At 55.8% G+C, this 19,216-nt stretch overlaps 2 protein-coding genes across 2 annotated transcripts; one reads left to right on the forward strand and one right to left on the reverse strand.

The window, feature by feature from the left end:
• Window positions 1-2,767: 2,767 nt before the first annotated feature.
• On the reverse strand, window positions 2,768-10,018 carry GAS2L2 (growth arrest specific 2 like 2; the record flags this gene model as incomplete). Its single annotated transcript, XM_084237691.1, has 6 exons — window positions 2,768-4,322; window positions 4,978-5,230; window positions 5,802-5,898; window positions 6,984-7,091; window positions 7,929-8,170; window positions 9,631-10,018. The coding sequence occupies 6 exons, from the start codon at window positions 10,016-10,018 to the stop codon at window positions 2,768-2,770; spliced, it is 2,643 nt and encodes an 880-aa protein (XP_084093817.1).
• A 4,204-nt stretch (window positions 10,019-14,222) lies between these two features.
• Window positions 14,223-18,952, forward strand: LOC311173857 (uncharacterized protein C17orf50; the record flags this gene model as incomplete). Its single annotated transcript, XM_084237945.1, is given in 6 exon segments — window positions 14,223-14,292; window positions 17,126-17,423; window positions 17,519-17,682; window positions 18,036-18,064; window positions 18,066-18,160; window positions 18,931-18,952. Coding segments are annotated over 6 exon segments (678 nt in total).
• Between the last annotated feature and the right edge of the window lie 264 nt (window positions 18,953-19,216).

Here is a 19,216-nt window from a genome sequence, read left to right on the forward strand (position 1 = left end):
TTGGAGGATTGGGGGGTGCGCGTGTGGAAAAGGGCGGGGGTGGGGAGGTGCTGCCTTGGCCGGACCCCATCCATCTTCTCCTGAGAGTGTGTCAGTCACTGCCCCGCGTCCTCCGTTCCATTGTCTGTCTGCCAAACAAGCGTCCGTCGGTCCTTAGCCATCTTACCCCGCCTGTCCTCTCTGCGCCCTGCCCTCCGCCTCCAGCTCCGTTCACAGGGCTCTCTCCCCGCCCCGTCCCTTGTCGCAGATCCTGGCGGCTTCTCTGCGAGGCCAGCCCTCTGACCCGCAGCATCCCTGGCACAGGGCCCAGAGGTGCGGGTGCCCCGAGGACCACAGCCGGGGTCTGAGGGTTGAGGTCCCAGATCAGCCAGGGGGAGAAGACTGAGCTCTCCCCCTTTCAGGGAGACCTCCCCGCCCAGCAGACCCCAGAGACACAACAACCTACCTTCCAGCCTTAACTCGACTGTCTGTCCCTGCTGGGTGCCCCTTAACCCCTTCCTAGCCCCAAAGCCAGATCATCCACTGGATTAAAACTTTTTTTTTTTTGACAGTGTGGAGAGGGAACCCCCCCCCCCAAAGGATAGATTTATTTCCATGGTGACAGGTTCCAGTCCTCTATTCCCTCTTGTATTGGGTGGTCTGCCAGATTGGGGGATGTTGGGTTTGGGGTCTGGTGTGGGGGGAGGGTGGTGCCCAGGGGGAGGATCTCTGTCTCCCCACCCCACCCCAATCTGACCGCCCCAGATGCTACCTGCCTTGAATCTCAGATTACCTTGATTAATCTGGGGGCGGGGCAGAGCCAGACAAATCATTATGAGGACCCCTGTGCTTGGAGGAGACACTCCTGCATCCCCACCTCTAGATGGAGGCCCTCAGGATCTGACACCCCCTCATCCCAACACCAGATGGCCCATGCCCTGATTCACTCCACCCCATTTTCTCTGGCCGCCTGGCCGGGTTTCTACCTCTCGTCACCGGAGCTGATCACTGTCAGTTTTGTACCGATTTAGAAATAACAAAAAATAATGAAGCTACTAGGAGTGGCGTGAGGGATTTCTGGGGGACTTACAGAGAGAGGGAGAAATGGTGTGTGTCCCCTGGCCACGTTCTCCTTGAAGCTGAGCCCTCAGCCCTGGTCTGGTGGGAGGACGGCAGGGTCCCTTGTTAGAAGGGACTAGGCCATTAGGGAGCCCAGTTGGCGATGGAGGGCAGCCCGGGTGAGGGGTGATGGGTAGGGAATTTATCATCCAGACCAGTGTGAGAGGGAATTCATGATTCTCTCTTCTGCCTCCCCAGCTGATTCCCCCCTCCATCCACTGGGGTGAGCACAGCCCTGCAGGACTGCTTGAGCCTTGGGCCGTCCTGTACTCCTGGGATCTAGTCCCTGCTGTGCTGCAGACTTTGGGCAAGTGACCTGCCCTCTCTGAGCCTCCCTCTGAAACAGAGGAAGTGGCTCCCCTTCCCCACACTTCGAGGTGGCTGGGAGGGTAAGGAAGAGGGCCTGCCCCCTGGCTCACCAGGGAGATGGGGTGAGCGATGGCAGCATCTCACTTGCTCCATCACTGTCACCCCCAGTTCTGAGGCACTTGAGGTGGGGTGGGGGCCCCGGGCCTCTGGCTGCCCCTGTGGGAGCCATTGGAATGTACTGCCTGGCTGGCCCCTTACCCACTCCACTGCACCCCAGGTCGTTGATTTGGATTCCTTTCACCCCCATTCTGAGTCTCTGTCCTTCTCCTTGCCCCACCCCCCCTGGTTTCCCACCACAGGGTCTGGAAGTATGTGTGACGCCCGTTGCGCTGTGATCGGAGTCAGATTAAAAATCAGGGAGTGTTTTCCCTCCTTTCTGTACCAAGGTGTTGGCTCCATTTTTGACAGTAGGAGGGAAGGGGTCCCCTAAAGGGCTGCCTACTGATCCTGGATGTGGAAGGAAGGAAAAGGCAATCATTCGGCCTGCCTTCCAAGCCCAGGTCAACCAGAACTCAACTGCCCACCTGCCTCTGAACCGTTCCTCCAAGTTTTCATAACCCTGTTACTCTGGAAAACTCGTAACTGGACTCAGTGCCGGTTTCTCCTTCTGTGTCTTCTTTCCACAAGTGGCGTTGCCCCTTGGCTATAACTTCGTGCACAGAGATACGTTAACAGTGTTCTCAACTGTCCACTCAGCTCTTGCGTGATGTCAGCTCCCAACCCCCAGGGCAGAGCTTTGAAGCCCTGCAGGAACCTGTTAGGAGGCCAGTTTCCTGTCCATGGTGCTGATGCACGCGCGCTTCTCAGAGAGGCGGCCTGCCTGGCCAGGTCGCTGAGCTTCAAGAGAGGAAGCCTCTCTGGCTCCCAGGCCCCACTCCCTTTCTCCCTTTCCCTGCCGTGGGAAAAGGTTTGAAGCTACGCCTCCCTGCACCAGCACCGTCCTAGAGTGAGGGGTTCAAGAAGATGGAGGTTCGAGACAGACCCACATATGTTTAATAACTTCTGAGAGTTGTGGACATGGAGGACATGGTTAGAGGCCAAGGGTTTGGGGAGCTGTTCTGGAGGAGGACAACAAGATGGGGGTGTTTCCATGGCTCCTGGAGTTAGAGGTGGAGCAATGGGTTGCTGCTTTGCTCAGCTGAGCAGACTGAGTCCATGTCTGTCTTCTGATCCCCTCCTGACCAAGGCTCTGCATTGAGGGAGGGGTCATCCCTTCTGTCCCTGCATCTGGGAGTCCAATGGCTACATAGGCATTTTTCTCCCTCCCCCCACAGTCATAGACTTGGGGGTGAAGAGCCCCTCAGACCCAGGACTCCTCCTCAGGTGGGAGTGGGGCTTGATCAAGCTGCTGAGGCCCCAGGCCCTCCGAAGGCCAAGGCCAAGGAGTGCTCTCCAGTGAGGTGACTGGCTCTTTCCTCTCCTTTCCTTCCTCCTGCCCTGCTGAGGCTCCACCCACCACAGCTGCCTCCCCTCCCTTGTTGCCCAGCGCTGCTCTCACTGGTCTGCCCCTGGGGGGCACCTTGGCTGAACCCAGGTGGAGGTAGGCCAGCGGCTTGGGGATCCGTGAAGGCCGCTTCTCAGGCCTGTGGTCTCTCCTGGGCCGAATCCTGGGTCTCAACTTCAACTTGTAGATGGAGGGAACTCTTTGTGGCTTCCGGAGTGTTCTCTTGCCCTTGCTTGGACATGCCTTGGCTTTGTTGGAACTGGACTCTGAGGGTGAAGGTGTGGGGCTCTCTGGGTTAGCAGACACAGGAAGGGCGGAGCAGCCCTGCTGTCTAGGAGGTGGTGTCCTCTTGCAGATGCCCTTGGCACCCAGGCACGCCTTTCTGCTTGTTTCACTTTCTCTGGTTCCCGGTTTCCCTTTTGGGCTGCCTGGGCCTGTAGTAACAGCCAGCTTGGGGGAGCCCACAGGAACTGCCTTCCAGGCCCCTAGATCCACTTTAAGGAGGGGCGGGGGACCCCGAGCCAGTTCTTGGATAACTTTGTCATAAGGACCCCCAGGCTCAGGCCACCGCCCACCCAGGCTGGGCACGTAAACTCCGCTTCGAGGGATGACCCCAGTCCCTGTGCTCTGGGGACGGGTACCCCCCACCTCCAGCAGCTTCATGTTGGCCAAAAGCTCCTCCTCAAGGCTGTGGTAGATGGCTTGCTCCTTGGTCCTGTCCAGGGACAGGGGAGGGGATTTCCCCTCCTGCTCCTGTGCGCCCAGACCCTGGCGCTCTCCAGACTCTCCTGTCACCCAGATGTCTGGCTTCTGGTCCCCTTGCTTCCCTTTCACAAGGCAGACCCCATGTCTGAACCCAGACAAGTCCCCAGAGATGGCCTTTAATGGGATGGGACCGTTCCCTGATTCTGTCTTGGAACCTCCATTTGCAGTCCCCAGAAAGTTTCTTCCTGGAGTTGGGGGGCGGGATGGCGGCAGCCGGACAGGAATCTTGGTGGGTCCTTTAACGGGGGATGGAGAGCGGACAGACGCTGGCTCACTGAGCTGGGCCGAGGCACTCCGGGCCTCACCCCAGGTGGGTGGCCTGAGGTTCATGGGCTTGATTGGGCTGCAGGGACGAGGCAGGGGAGACGGTCCTCTTGCTGGTGTCCCTTTGGCAATAGTTTCAGGAGTTCTGAGTCTCTGAGGGGTGGGGGTCCTGGCGTGGCTTCTCCAACCTTCTGTCTTCTCTTGAACCCAAGATGTGGGAGTCCTGCCCCGGGCAAGGTCAGGAGTGTGTCTGTCCTCTCTCTTTCTCGAGGAAGTACACCATGGGTCTTGGACCCTCTGGGTGGGAGAGGACTGAGGGCCAGATGGGCTATCCCCCGCTGGCAGCTGCCTCTGAGACGGGATGAAAGATTTTTCCTGATGCCTGAAAGGGAAAAGCGTAAGGCTGGCCCACACCCACCACACTTTCCTGCTCCGCTTTCTCTTAACTCTGTGTGCATGCCTTACCAGAGGGTGGCTAGTCTCGTGCAGTGGTGAGAGCAGGGATTCTGGGAACAAGGCTGCCAGAGCCGCTGGACAGCATGACTTTAGGCCAGTTAACATGTAAATCTAACTGGCCAAGGTTCCTCATTTGTCAAGCTGGGTCACAATAGTACCCACCTCTTATCACTTATGACAGTAAGAGACTATCAAGTACCCCAAGGGCCTAGTGCCTCTCCTGGAACACAGCAGGTGGAAGGAAGCAGGTCCAGACCCTGGCTTACTTGAGATCCCACATGCACAGGTCACCAGTCTGGGTGCGGGTGGGGTCTCAGTTTGTGCTCTACCATGACATGGCAGGAGGACCTCGGACACATCTGGTCCCGTTATGGGCCTCAGCCTCCTTATCTGTGAAGTGGAGGGCATGTGAAGCAGCCAGATGACCGCAAAAGGGGGGGTGCTTTTTGGGCTCTGAACCAAAAGAGGTTCATGGAGTGGGGGTGTTGACGGGAGACCTACTCCCTTCATCTTAGGGTGGGGTAGCCTCTGAGAATGTGGACTCCAAGAGAGGGAGGCCCTGCCCTGACCCTCCCCTGTACCTCAGGAATGGTGCTGTCTCTTGGAGGCCCCCTACCCCTGCTCCCCAGTCACTGCAGGGTCTGAGGGAGGACGGCGTGGGGGGCCTCAACTTCCGGCCTGAGGAGGTATATGTCTTCCAGTCCACAGGGGGCAGCGGGCTCTGGGAGCGGCTGATGGTCATCGTAGGCTGGGGCTGCGAGGGCCCGTCCTGCACCCTCACTTCATGCTGTGCCGGTGGGGCTGGGGACTTCCGGAAGCTGCCCGTCTTGTGTGCTGCCAACACAGTTCCCCAGAGAGGAGAGGAGGGGAGGGTTAAATTCCTGCTGATGAGGCCCCCAGCTCCCCTCCCCCAGCTGCTCCACACCACACATCCCACGTTAGAGAGAGTGGGACCTACAGTGGCAGAGCCAGGATTTCCTCATAGGAAGTGAGTTAGGGGTGAAACCTGGTCAGAGCGCTCAGCGAAGGCACTTGTTTAAAGCTGCATTTGTATCGCAGGTCCACACATTTCACTTTGATTACATGCTATCGGGGTGGCTCGAGGTACTGGTGGAGATTATGGGAAGATTTAAGGCCCCTCCAAGTGACGATGCTTGGTGCTAGCCCTGGAGGCTGCAGAGCCAGACCTAGGACCGGCCAAGATACGCAAGATAATGCTGATTCTCTTGTGTTTGGCGCCATCTCGTAGCGCTAACTGGTATAGCACCACGGCGGCCTCGTTTTCTCAGGGCTGAGGACACAACTGTACTTCCTATGGTATCTTCCTTCAGCCCTGCTCACGTCTTGCACCTCTGCTTCCAGCCTCCCGACCCACAGCCCAGGGAAGGAATGGTCAGGGACTCACAGAGGGATGTGCACCGGCAGGGGTCGTGTTTATCCAGATAATGGCCGAGAGTGTCCCAGCCGCCCCCCACACGCACCATCACGTGGTTCCGGAGGATCTGCAGGGGCAAGGGTGAGACTGAGGGCAGGGTGGAGGGTGTCCCCTCTTCCTGGACCAGGATGTAGGCTTCCAGCAAAACTCCCATCCATGTACACACCCGCTCACGTGTCATTGGGAGTTTGCCTATTTTGCATCCTAAGTCTCCTCCATTACTGGCATCAGGTAACATGTGTTGTCAAGGGTGGAGGCCAAGCTGACAAACAGAAAGTTGCCCCATGACAAGGGATCTCACCAGTACTGTGCAGGCGGGCCCCAAAGCACGCTCTGCTCTTCTCTCCCTTTACTGCCAAAGGATTTGCACCTGCACGTGCGTGTGTCAGAAATGGGGCCCTGGCTTTGCTCTGTAGTGTGTGTGTCAAAGAATCCATGAGGATCCCAGCCACACTCCACTCTGTAGTCTCCCCAGGCTTCCATTTCCTCAGTTGAAAAGTGGGGCCACAATGCCTTGCCCATAGCTGCTTTGCAGGCTTTTGGCTCAGGGTCTGGGTGAGGGCCCAGGGAGCTGGCTCTGCCCCCAGGTGTGGTCTGTACACAAGAAAGGGCTTGGCTGTGCCCCTGAGCTGCTGGCCACAGCAGCTGACTGTTTCCTGTGAGGTGCAGCCAAGTATGGGAAGTGGGAGGGACATTTCAGGCCTTGCTAGTGCTCATTCTGCAGAATGGAGCCAGCCAGGCCTTCAAGAGGTGGACCATGGGGTTTGTGTGGGTGGGCCATGTGCCGAACACTAACTTGGGGTTCTCGGGCCCTTTGCTCTGTCCAAATCTGTGGGTGGAGTGGAGGCGATGGAAAAGTAGACGCACCCTTCACACTCTATTTTTGCCAATGGACACTCTCTGTATTAGGCTAAGGAGAAGGCAGATAGAGGATGGTGGTTCAGCGGCCCTAACAGGAGGAAGATACAGGCTTGCCAGCTTTGCAGGGAATCTTGCCTTAGAATTTTCCAAGGGAGAGAAAGAAAACCCCAAGACCTGATAAGCGGGGGTGAGTGGTGACTTCCTGTCCTTGCTCTCAACATTGGGCAGGGTCCCACAGAAGGAAACTGTTCAGCAATCCGGAGGTCCCTCCAGCCCTGTCCTGGGACTCACCCGGATGAAGATGAGGGTGTTGGAGTCCCCCACGCGGTACTTCCCCTCAGAGACCTTGACCATGGAGAACTGAACCGGGCATGTGCAGTGGCTCATGAGGCTCTGAACCTGCGGGCAGTGGGTAATGAATGATGGGCTCAGCCCTCTCCTCTGCCCAGGTACCCAGCTCCCTACTCCCATGCTGGGCCAAGCCCAAATGGGGGCCTGCCTGCCCCCAGAGCTGACTAAGCTTCTGTTGAGGTCAGGGCTGGGTGCTGAAAGAAAGCAGAAAAGACTTATGACCCAATGAGAACAGGCCCTTGAGTGCCTACCATCCCCTGCCCTCCTGGGCTGATAGAGTGGGTAGAATTTAGTCGTGAAGCAGGTGGTCTATGGAACCTGACAGGTTTCTGTTGGAGTCCTACCTCCACTGTATCACAGGCCTCAGGGATGCTAAGAAACCACCCAGAGCGAGAATCCTGGGTGGGAGAAATATAATCACAGTAAGAGCTGATGCCTATGAAGTGCCTTCTCTGTGTCAGACGCCGTTCTGAGCACTTGCTTTGTGCCGGCTCAGTTAACACAGCCACGGTAGGAGGTAGACAGTTATGAGCCCCGCGTACAGATGAGGGGCCTGAGGCACAGAAGGGTTAACTCACCAGCCCAAAGTCACACAGCCACGAAGCAGAAGACCTAAAACTTGAACTGAGGCAGAGCCTGAGTCTGTTCTTAAAAACCACCCAGCAGGGGGTGATTGAGAGAAGTGTAGTGTTGGATTTGTGATTAAAAAGTCATAAAAGTTTCAGCCTCGGCTGCCCGAGATGTGCTGAGGCTCAGGTGCTGACTGGAGCTCCAGAAGGGGGTGGCCCAGAAGCGCAGGTTGGGGGGAGGGGGAGGGTGGTGGAGGGGTGGGCAGGGGTGGGGTCAGGCTGGAGGCGGGGTGGGGCGAGGGGCCGAGCTCCTCACCATCTGGTCCAGGTTGCGGAAGTGGCAGGGCCGGCGCACTGGGGGCGCGGGCGGTGGGGGGTCGGGCGGGGGCAGCGCCAGCTCCTGCCGCAGCTCCTCGTCGATCTCCTCCTCCAGGTGCACCAGGGTGGGCGCCGCGACGCCGAAGCGCCAGGCCCGGCGGCCCAGCTCCAGCAAGCACAGCACCACATTCTTCACGTTCTTGCGCAGCACCAAGTCCTCGGTCTCAAACATCAGCACCTCTGGCAAGCGGGACGGAGGAGTGGTGGCAGCCCCAGCGGCTGCTGACCTCCCCGGAACAGTGGGAAAGCTGGGGGGGGGGGGGGAGGCGAGGGACAGCCCTGGACACCCGGTGGCAGACGTGGGGGTGGCCTGGGTCTCAGGATCTTGGCGTCAAGCCAATCTCCAAGTGGGGTCGGGCAGAATTGCTTAGGCCCCCAATGCAGACAGGGGACTCATCCAACAGGAGCCGCTGGCCTGGGGGGAGGCTAAATGGCTTAGAGAAGGGACCTGGCACCAGGCCGTGCGCCATGGGGAGAGAAGGGTTAACTCCACCTTCCCCTTCTCCCCACTTGCCAGGATGGGTCTAGAAGCAAGAAACCGTTCTGCTTCTGCCTGGCATCTCAACCCTAACATCCTCCAGGCATGTCACACTCAACAGGTAACCAGCAGAACTGAGTCAACTCTTGAGCCCCACTGCCAGTATTGGAACCCAAGCCTCCTAGCCACCCGCTGAGTGACCCTGGGCCAGTCCTGTAGCTTCAGTCTCCTCTTCTGCAAAATGGGGATTGAGTCAATTTTGTGGCGTTCTTGTGAGGATAGTTGCTAAGAATTTACAAAGTCTGACACCTGATTAGTACCTGATAAAACCCATCCTTTTAGCAGCCCTCTAATCCTGCTCCCCACTGCCCTGCACCTGCCAGTAGCCCAGGCCTGACCCCTCTCTGTGCCTCAGTCCCACAGCCTTTGGCCGGGAGATGGTACAACACCCACCTCATCCCTCTGGGGTGCAAGGCCAAGGAGATGAGGGATCCTGACATGTGTGCTCCCCCCAGTCTCACAAGTCCCAGCAAGACTGGCCCCTCCTTAATGTCCACTTGCCTCCTCTGTCCTGTCCCCACCAGACCTGAGGTCCTCACTACCTGAGGTCCTCACTACCCCAACTTCTCTGTCATCCAAACACAGTGCCTGCTCTGGGCCTTTGCCCCAGCTGTCATTGTACCCAGCATTCCCTTCCTGCAAACTTCTCTTTTGTCCCTAAGACTCAGCTCAGATCTCCTTCCCCTATGCAGCCTTCCTTGAACCCCCACTTCCGCCCCGTCAAGAAGCAGTTTCCTCCTCTGGCTTCCCAGCACATACATCTCCACTAGAGATTTTTGCGCCTGGGACTGTATTTTAATTATCTCCTCATCTATCTCTCCTCCTAGACCAGGAACTCGGACATCAGGTCTCAGCATGGTCCTTAACTCAAAGGAGACAGATATTCAGTAGATGTTTGTCGAATGACTGAATGAATCATTCAGTCAAGACAGTGAGGATTTACTTACTATGAAATGGGGAATTAGGCATGAAGTGGGATGAGTGGGCCCATAGCAGATCTGGAAATATCTAGGCGCCTCACCCCAGAAGTAGCCTGGGCCTCAAGAAGGAACTGGGTCCTGGGCAAGGTCAGGATCTAGGGAGGGAGGTCAGGGATGGTTACCTTGGATGCCCATCTCCTTGCGACACCACTGGATGAAGTTGGAGACATTGTCCCGGGCCTGGAAGGTGCCTGGCTGGGCAGCCCCATTGCAGGGAACCCCAGTCCGGGGCATGAGAATCCTTTGGGCTTGGATAGGTGCCTCAGCCAGGAAGGCCAGGGCAGCCTCAGTGATGGCATTGGCATGCTGGCATAGCACCAGGCCCGTCTCCAGCACCTGCAGAAAGTTGGCCGCGTCGATGTCCAGTCCGTAGAGATCCCGAAGCCACTCAGCCAGGTCCTCCTTCATGGCTTCCAGGTACTGCTCACTGGACTTAAAGGGCCGGATGCTGCGCACCGGGGGCCCTAGGGATGTAGGCCTCCTCCTCCCAGGGCCCCCGGGCTGGGACATGGCTCAGCCCTCAGCAGGGGAGTCGGTGGGCACTCCTGCCACTTGCTGGGTCTTGGCTGCTTCTCTCTGATTCAGGGGTCTCCCCACCACGTCTACCCTTGGAGAGCCCAGGACTTCTGGTTCTGCTACTTGCTGCCAGCTTCAGCTGCTTCTACTGGACCAGGCCCAGCCCCCAACCCCCACATTCCTCAGCCTGGGCCAGAACTTTCCCTACTTGGTGGCCCTACGGCAACCTCACTCTCCAGATGCCCAGTCCACTCAGTCTGACACCTCCCTGGACAGATGGAGGTGAGGACCTTCCTCTGCCCCCCAAGGGCTGGAAATTCAAGCCAGCTGCCTCCCACCCCCACCAGCCTGTGGATCCTGGCGTGGCTGTCGGCCTCTCCACTTTGCTTTCTTCTTGCTCCTTGGAGACAGCGACTGCTACAAACACTCCTTGTTAACCCTTCCTGGCAGACAAGGACTCCACGCCCTGCAGAGCTGCCCGGAGCCAGGGGAGCAGGAAGGAGAGGCTGGGGCTGGCTTCTCTCACTCAGTTCTCTCAGGTGGGGGCTTCTGGGGAGTGGGGGAGAAAAGCGGGGCCAGGCTGTGTGAGTCCCCTGGTGTTTAGTGAGTGCTGCAGGGTGGGGATGAAATCAACAGTGATAGAGTCCAAAGACGAGTTTAGCCTTGACCCTTTGCTAAATCCCACTGTCCCGTCATATTCTTTTTTTTTTTTTATAGAGGCAAGTTTTATTTATTTATTTGTTTGTTTGTTTGTTTGTTTATCCAAGCACTGGGTACAGTTAGAAGCGTGGGAGGGTGAGAGAATTCACCAGAGCCAGAGCGGGGAGCAGAGCAGGCAGAAGGACCGAAGCACACTGCTGAGGGGAGCAGCGGGCGGCAGGAGAGGTCTGTGCGCCATGTGGGACCCTCCTCCGGTGGCCGGGGAGCAGCTGAGGAGCAGCTGGGGAGCAGCTGGGGAGCAGCAGGGGATCGAACCGGTGCAGCAGAGGCCGCGGGCAGCTTTGCAACCCAGCGCTCAACCGCTGCGCCACCGGGGAGGCCCTGTCCCATCATATTCTGCCTCATCTCTCTGTGGCTTAAGTTTCCTCAACTGTAAAATGGGGATAAATTGCTTCTCCCAGGTGTTGTGAGGAATACAGGAATGATGTGTGTGGAAGGTACCAGACTATCAGAACATGCACTTGTTGGGGACTGCAATTATCGCAGCAGCCCTGACTATGCACCATGATCCCCACTTTCTCTGGAGAACCTGCTCCATATCCCACTCCAACCACGCACATCTCCTAGATCATTTGTCAATCATAGTACCTCACCCCACATGACCACAGCCATTGTTCATTCAATAAATATTTCTTGAGTCCCCACTGTGTGCCAGCACTGATAGGCCTAAGGCTTAGCTATAAATGAGGTCCCTGACATCACAGAGGCACTTACAGATACAAACAAACCTGTAATAAGTCAAATGGTGGCAAATACAAGGGAAAAAAAAAACAAACAACTAAGGAGACAGGGTTGTGTGTGGAATTTTATAGAGGGTGGTCAGGGAAAGCCTCGCTGATCATCTGATGTTTGAGTGGAGACCTGACAGATGCAAGGAAGCAAATCTTACAGATGTTCGGGGGAAGAGTACCCAATCAGAGGGAACACCCACAGCAAAAGCTTCAGGCAGGAGCACGCTTGGCCTGTCAAGGAACAGCAAAGAGAGGGAGGACCGGAGGCCAAGGGAACATGGGATCCCAGATCATGCGGGGATTTTTTAAAAAGCTTCCCAAGGTAATTTTCTTTCTTGCATTCTAAAGGCATCAAGACCATGTTGTACCATTTTATGGATGAGGAAGAAACAAAAACTGAAGCTGCCAGGAGGTCTCCATTTCTCACTGAGCGGCCCTTTCCCAGGGTGACTGCGTGCCCTCCTGACACGGCAACCGGCTTTCCCCAGAGCCAGAGGCCACAGTGTCTTTCATTACCTAGTCTCGAAAGCCACACTCCGAAATTTCCACAACATCCTGTCAGTTACTGTGATGAGAAAATTGCCATTCTGAGTTGCTAGTGAGACATTTTACATGACAACCTGCTCGCACTCCATCTGGATAGTTAGGCACGAATCTGAGCTCAGCGCTCCAGCACAGGTTCCACCTGATCTTCCCCCCAGGTTCCATTTCAAATAACCACTATGGTTAAGCCCTGAAAAAATTAGTGGCCACAGCCCCAACCACCTTATAAGAAACAGGTGCTTGCTGTCCTGCTTGCACTTTGCTTTCTAGGGCCACCCTCCCTGCTCCTCACATTTCTTCCCCACCCCATGCTGGAATTTATAAGTAATAAATCTTGTGTCTTTACTTCCTGGTGTGGGTGGCAGGTGCCTCTCACTCAGCAGGTCATGATCTATCTATTCGTTACTTTACACAGAGCTCCAGGTTTTCCCGCACAGCTACCTAGGTCAGGCTTCTTTCTTGTTGGCAGCTGCCGGTCAGGTAGGGTGAGAGGAGATGACATGAGAACATGAAGACCAGTGTCATCGGGTACTATCTTGGAGACTGGCTACCCCACATACATAGGAATTCTTCCTCTGAATTCTTTTTTTTTAACATAAATTTATTTATTTATGCATATAATCTAGAGGTGGTAGGGGTAAAAGGATTCACCAGAGACAGAGTGGGGAGCAGAACAGGCAGATTGACTGAAACACACAGCAGCGGGCAAGACAGGAGAGGTCTGTTGCGCCATGTGGGTTAGCTCCCTGGCCTGGGATAGAACTCATGCTGCAGTGGCTATGGACAGCTTCATAGTATGTACTTAACCCCTTGTGCCACCAGGGAGGCCCCTCCCTCTGAATTCTTGCTAATAGAATCCAGTTCTGTTCTGCTATTAGATAGAACATCCTTGAAATTAGGGACAGTGGGGCCTCCCTGGTAACCTAGGGGTTAAGTCTCAGCACTACCACAGCAAAGGCCCAACGCAGAGGCCTGAGTTTGATTCTGGCCAGGGAACTGGCCCACATGGCACAGCAGACTTCTCCTAAGCAGTATATTTCAGTGGATCTGCCTGTTCTGCTCCCCACCAGTCCCTCTGGTGAAACCTCTTACACCCCTCCCACCTCTGGCCTACATCCCAGTTCTTCTAATTAAAAAAATAATAAATAAAATCTATTAAAAAAAAAAGAAATTAGGGAAGTGGTCCCCAACCCAGAATGAACCTTGAAAGGTCTCAGTCTGTTATGGCAGAGTTAAAATTGAAATTTTAATCAAGGGCACCAAGATCCAATAGATGAAGCAAACCAGAAAAGGAATAAAGCCACATGTAGAATTTATCGAGGTATTATTCAAAATCAGCTCACTCAGCTCTGACTTTTCTCCCCCTAGAGCACAGAGACTTGGATTGTTGCAGATCAGGAGAGAATTAGTAAAGATTTATCTTGAGAAAATTGCAACTGTGCTGTGTGTCCTGTGGTAGGTTGAATAATGGCCCCCCAAAATAGCTGCTTCCTAATCTACACAACCTGTGACTGTTACTTTATATGGCAAAAGGGAGTTGGCAGATGGGAGGAAGGATCTTGAGAGGGGAGAGCTGCCATCACAGAGTGAGGTGGGTGTGGTTTGAAGTAGGAGATTTGTCAGTTGAAGCAGAGGCCAGAGTGATGGGGCCACTACCCAGGAATTCCAGCAGCTTCTGGAAGCTGGAAGAAGCAAGGAGCATATTCTCCTTGGGAACCTACAGAAAAAACCTGCTAACACTTGGTTTTAGTCCTGTGAGGCTCATTTCCAACTTCTGACCTTTAGAACTGTGAAAGAATAATGTGCTGTTTTAAGACTCGGGTTGTAGTAATTTGTTAGAGCAGCAACAGGGGCTAACGCTCGTCACAACCACAAGTGAGAAGCAAGGGAGATACAATCATGGGCACAGTGGATCCTGCCTGAATTGGGGCCAGGAGAACAGAAAGTGGTGGTTGGCTAGCTGAGGGGGAGAGAGAGAGACAGAGGGAGGAAGTATCATATCTTCTGCCTCCCACCTCATTCCATTGCACGATCTGGTCAGGGCAGGCCCCAGCCAGGAAGGGCAGAGGGGAGGCAGGAAAGGACATGTAGCATTTTATCAACTTTCAGTGTCCACAGACCACAGGTTCTTTGAATAAGGCTAGGGCCTATCTGCATTATCCTCCAGGCACAAGGGAAGGAAGATTTCCTCCCCTTCAGCAAGCATGAAGGGACTAGAGGAGGCAAAAAGCAATCATTTTAGAGCTTTACTCCATGAGTCCTATTTGATCAAAGGTACCACTTAGAATCCCCTAGGCCAGTCTTTGCCATCCCATTGCTAGCTTGCAAGCAGGGTAAAATCTCAGACCTGTCCCAGTTCTTGACAGTGTTCCCCCAGCATGACTAGGAGACTCCTAGGTCTTGGTTTGCTGCCTTTATTCTATATCCCACCACCCTGCCTCCACTAAACAGGGAGATATCTGAAGGGAGAGACCACCCTCTCCCCTCCACATCAGACTTGGGCTGTGTCATTTTACTCTATCAGAATGGAATCTCCCTGATCCAGCAACTGTATCCCATCAGACTGAGGCACTCCAGAGTTGGGTCTCCGTCCTCGGCCCCTCTGTACACTCCTGTCTCTGCCAACTGTAGGTCAGGAAAAGGATTTTCCCAAAGGTTCCATGATTTAATTTCCTACCCCAGAGCTTGTGTGTGTGTGTGTGTGTTTTTGCTCATGTACGTTCTCTCTCACCCCATTCAGGAGCTGCACCTGGCTTCCCTGAACACACCCCCACCCCACTTCCCACTGGGCCTGAGGCCATTTCCTCTGCTCCTTGTTGCTAAGGCAGTGAGCAGGGTGGAGTGAGGAGCAGGACTGAGGACGGAGCATAGGGATGTGAAAGAAAGGGGAGGAGAGAAAATAATGACACAAGTAAGCACAATGCTTTGAGTGCTTTCTGTGGGCCGGGCAAAGTCTGGTACCATGCTGCCATCTCTGATCACAGAAGAGACAGCCTTTAGAGCTGGGAGAGAGAACATGGGGAAGGTTAGATAGCTTTTAGATTGATGTGGTGGAACAGAGAATTCAGTCTACTGGGGGCCAAAGCCACCCTTCCTCCTCTCTGATGCCTTCCCAAGAGGGGAGGTAGGGAGCACCTGGTTTTGAGTGCTTTTGGAGACTCGAGGAGGGAGCTATTCCAGATAGAATTCGATGGGCAGTGAGGTTCTAACCCCACCCTTTGTGATCCAACAGAGGCCCTAGAAAGCAGAGTAAATTCCATGGATTCTGGGAACCCCCTGTCATCCCAGTCTCTGATCAAGGGAAGAGGGAAGCAGAGGCCAGGGAGGAATGGATAAGCATGGTGAGTGGGGCTGGAGGCAAGGTGGGGCTGGAGGACAATGAAGAATCCCACCCACCACCATGGCTAACCCAGAGCAAAATCGTCTTTTCTCAATTACCCATCTATGTGCAAGCCCTCTCCTCTCTCTTTTCTGAATATTCTTCATATCTGCTCCCTCATCTTCACCTGCTGCTCAGATCTTTGTTTTAACTGGCCTGGACCACTGTAGTGACTCCTAAGCAGGTCTCTCTCTGTCCTGTCCTAGCCCAGAGCCCCTGTCCTAAAACACAGCTCCTTCCGGCTGAGGGACAAAGTCCAGACTCTACAGCCTGGCACCCAAAGTCCCAAACTTCCTTACCAGCCTCATTTCCTATTCCCCCTTCTGCCTCAAAGTTCCCAGCATCCTTTTCTGACTGCATATTAGGTCTTGTCTGACCTTTCATACTCAGAAACAGCCTTAATGTGCTTTCTTAAATAAAAGTGAAATGGACCCTGACCTCCACCTTTACTAACATCGAGATCTGGCAGAATCTTTGAAAAATTACTCCTTGAAGGTCTTCAAAAGTCCTGGATGAAATTCAGAGGCCCCTCTATTTCCTATTTTATCATCTAGCTGAGAGGGTCATGAAGATCAAGGTGATTGTATGCAGCTGGTGTCTAATACATGTGGGCTAGAATACCAATTATATTATCATTCCCTTTTGCCCCTAACCTCTTCATACATTAAGGAACAGGATCAATAGACATTTTTCTTAACTTTTCCAAGGCGAATCCCAGGATTTAAGTACTACCTGGCCTCTTCTCCCTTTTTTGCACAAGCCTAGGCCCCCTAGATCCAGCACATGGCAGGGCACATGGTGGTGCTGGGTGTTTGCTGAGGGGAGGGAGACATCACCCATTTGAGGCCCGGTTATTCTCACACCAGCCCAGGAACTTCCTGCCTTCTGGGTGGGGATGGGGTGGGTGGGGACTGCTTGGGGCTTTGGAATTTGTGTCCTGAACAAAGGCACCAGCAAGAGGGGACAATGGTGACACATCCAGCTGGCAGTTGGGGCCAAGCCTGAAGGTGGAAAACTTCTTTTCCTGATGGGTTCACCCCTAGGGCAGGCTTTTCCCCTAACTGGTTTGCGCCTAAGAAGGTGGAAGGCCTTGTTCTATTTTGTCTCCCCATGACCGGCATTTTTTCTGATTGTTCTGCTCATCAAAGACACCTTTTTCTAATCATGCAGAGGTGCTGTGCCCACCTGCCTGATCCCCTCACCACAGGTGATGCTGGGCTTTCTTAAGGCAAGTCCCATTCTGAAGAAGAAAATCCCATCCAGAAAAGAAAATACAAACCACCAAAGAGCATTCCAATCAACGCAACTCATGCTTGACAGCAGGTGGAGAGTAGGCACCCAGTCCATTGAGGAAGAAGGGGCTTCACAGCCCTCCTTGCTACCTCCTGCTGGTGACTTCCACCGGCCAAGGCCTGGGCTGGGCACTTTACACAGATGCCACCTCGGAGGGGCCTACAAGAACCCTTGAGGTAGACCTCACTTCCCCCATTTTCCATGTGGGGAAACGCCATTTGTCCAGCTATGAGACTTGCCCCGCTCCTCAGCTAGGAGGTACAGAAACTCCCTGCCCGGGAAATCCTGCACCCTCTGTAGCCCTCTGGGAGGCCTTGGGGCCTGGTGCCTCTCTGCACCATCCTCAGGGTCCCCGCCTGACTTGGGCAACAATCAGGGTCCCAGGTTCCCTGAGGACCAGGGGCCTGCACTGACCCCTCGGCCGGCCGCCCGCAGGAGTGAAGACCCCCCTGTGGAGGAAGGACCTGGAGGAGCCCGGGGCCGCAGGGGCGCAGGCGGGGGCCGCGGAGGAAGGGTCGGAAGACACGGAGAGGCGGCCGCAGGAGGGCGCGAGCGAGGCCGGGGCGCAGGGCCGGGAGGCCGAGGGCGGCGAGCGGGGCTCGGTGTCCTACTGCCCGCTGCGCCAGGAGAGCAGCTCGCAGCAGGTGGCGCTGCTGCGGCGCGCGGACAGCGGCTTCTGGGCCTGGCTCAGCCCCTTCTCGCTGCTCGGCGGCCTGGGCGCTCCCGCCGACAGGTGAGAGGGCGCCCCTCGGCGGGGCGCAGACGCACCGGGGCCCCAGCTAGGAGGCGACGGCGCGGGGCACTGAGCGGCCGGTCCCCCGCCCGCAGGAAGCGCAGCCCCCCGGAGGAGTCCTGCGTGTTGGAGACCCGGCGGCGGCCGCCGCGCGGCGGGGGCTGCGCGCGCTGCGAGATCCTTTTTTGCAAGAAGTGCAGGAACCTGCACAGCCCCCCGGCCTACGTGGCGCACTGCGTGCTGGAGCACCCTGATCTGGGTGAGACGAGGGCTTCGGGAGGGGCGGGGGCCGGCGGGGGTCCCTGATGGTCCCACTCCCTGCCGTTGGGTCCTCCATCCTCGCCTGATCCCAAACGCCCCGCAACCTCCTCTCCCCGGCGCGCGGAGTCCTCTCCAGCACATCCTCCCGGAGCGCCCTCTCAGGCCTGCAGGCCCAGATGCGGGGCTCCCACCTGTTATCAGGCGCCCACCCGATGCAGAGCCCAGCAGCACCTGGAGCACCCTTCCTTCCTGAGCGCCTCATAAGGGCCCCGGCCGGGCAGCACCCGGTGCGGGCTGCCACCTGACTCGAGGCCCAGGCGCTGCCTCACCTGCATCTCTTGGGTATTTTAGGTCCTTCTGGCACGATGGGCAGAGGCATCGCCTAGAGGAAATGACCTCCAGGTTCCCTCACCCCTCCAAGACACCAGTCCCTTCCCCTTGCATCATGCAATAAAGCCTCTAACCAAAGTGGCAAGGTGGCCCCCTGGTGAAGGTTGTGATGGTCTACCCCTTTCCCCTTCCCTGGGGTTCAAGACAGAGGGAAAAGGGCCTGTGGAGAGCTGCTCCTCTGCCTTCTCAAGGAGAGGGAGGAACTCGGCACTTGCATCCCCAATAGTCCAGGCTCTTTCCCCACTGCACAGAGAAGTAAGTGGCTGCTGAAGTCCAGGAATGCCTGTGGGGAGCTGGGGGCTGACACTGCCAGACCTCTCTCTCCTCCCCCAAGTCTGGTCTTACTGAGGTCAACGCTTGTGCAATGAGGTCCTGGCAAGTGTGGAGGGGCATGGGAGACCTGATCGGAAATGCAAGTCAGGCGAGGCAGAAGGTCAGGCTGGGGAGTTTCTTCTAGTTTCTTCTCCAGGAATCCCAGCTATTCCTAGCCAGCCAGCAGGGGCTCCTGGAATGGGGTGGTGGTGGTGGTGGTGGTGGTGGTGGTGGTGTGTGTGTCCTGGAGAATGGAGGCATTGTGGCCACAGGGCCTCCCCAGCCTGCACAGCCCCCAGTGCCTGCAGCAGCGCAGACTTCCAGAGAGGCCCCTATCCCCTCCCTGTCATAAGAGGTTCTCCATCTGGCCTGGGGGTTGGGGGCAAGTGCATTCTGCTTTTTGAATAGAGGGCAGCTCCTTTTCCCCATCACAACCATGTGCGCACGCGCGCGCACGCACACACACAGACACACACAGGTCCTGGCTTGGACAGAAGAACATAGTTTCAGCCTCTTCAGATCCATGTCTACCTGCTCCCACTAGAAACCCTTCCAAGGGAGGCTAATTCCCACCTCCAGTTCACCAGTTGGGGGCACCTTTTTATTTTCCTCCACAAAAAGCCAGGGCCCACAGGCTTGCAGCAGCCCCTTCCAGCTCTGGGTCCTAACTCCCCTCCCCCCCAGGGGAGATCTTTGTACCCAACCCACCCAAGCTTCCTGGGGATGGTTTCTTTGATTTAGTAAGACAGTTCTCCTAGGGCTACGCTAGGTTCCCCAGGGGAGGAGGACAGTCTTGGAAAGTGGCCCCAACCTCTCCGTCGAATCTTGCA

The sequence above is a fragment of the Talpa europaea genome (genome assembly GCF_964194135.1).
Source record: "Talpa europaea genome assembly, chromosome: 7".
Lineage (NCBI taxonomy): Eukaryota > Metazoa > Chordata > Mammalia > Eulipotyphla > Talpidae > Talpa > Talpa europaea.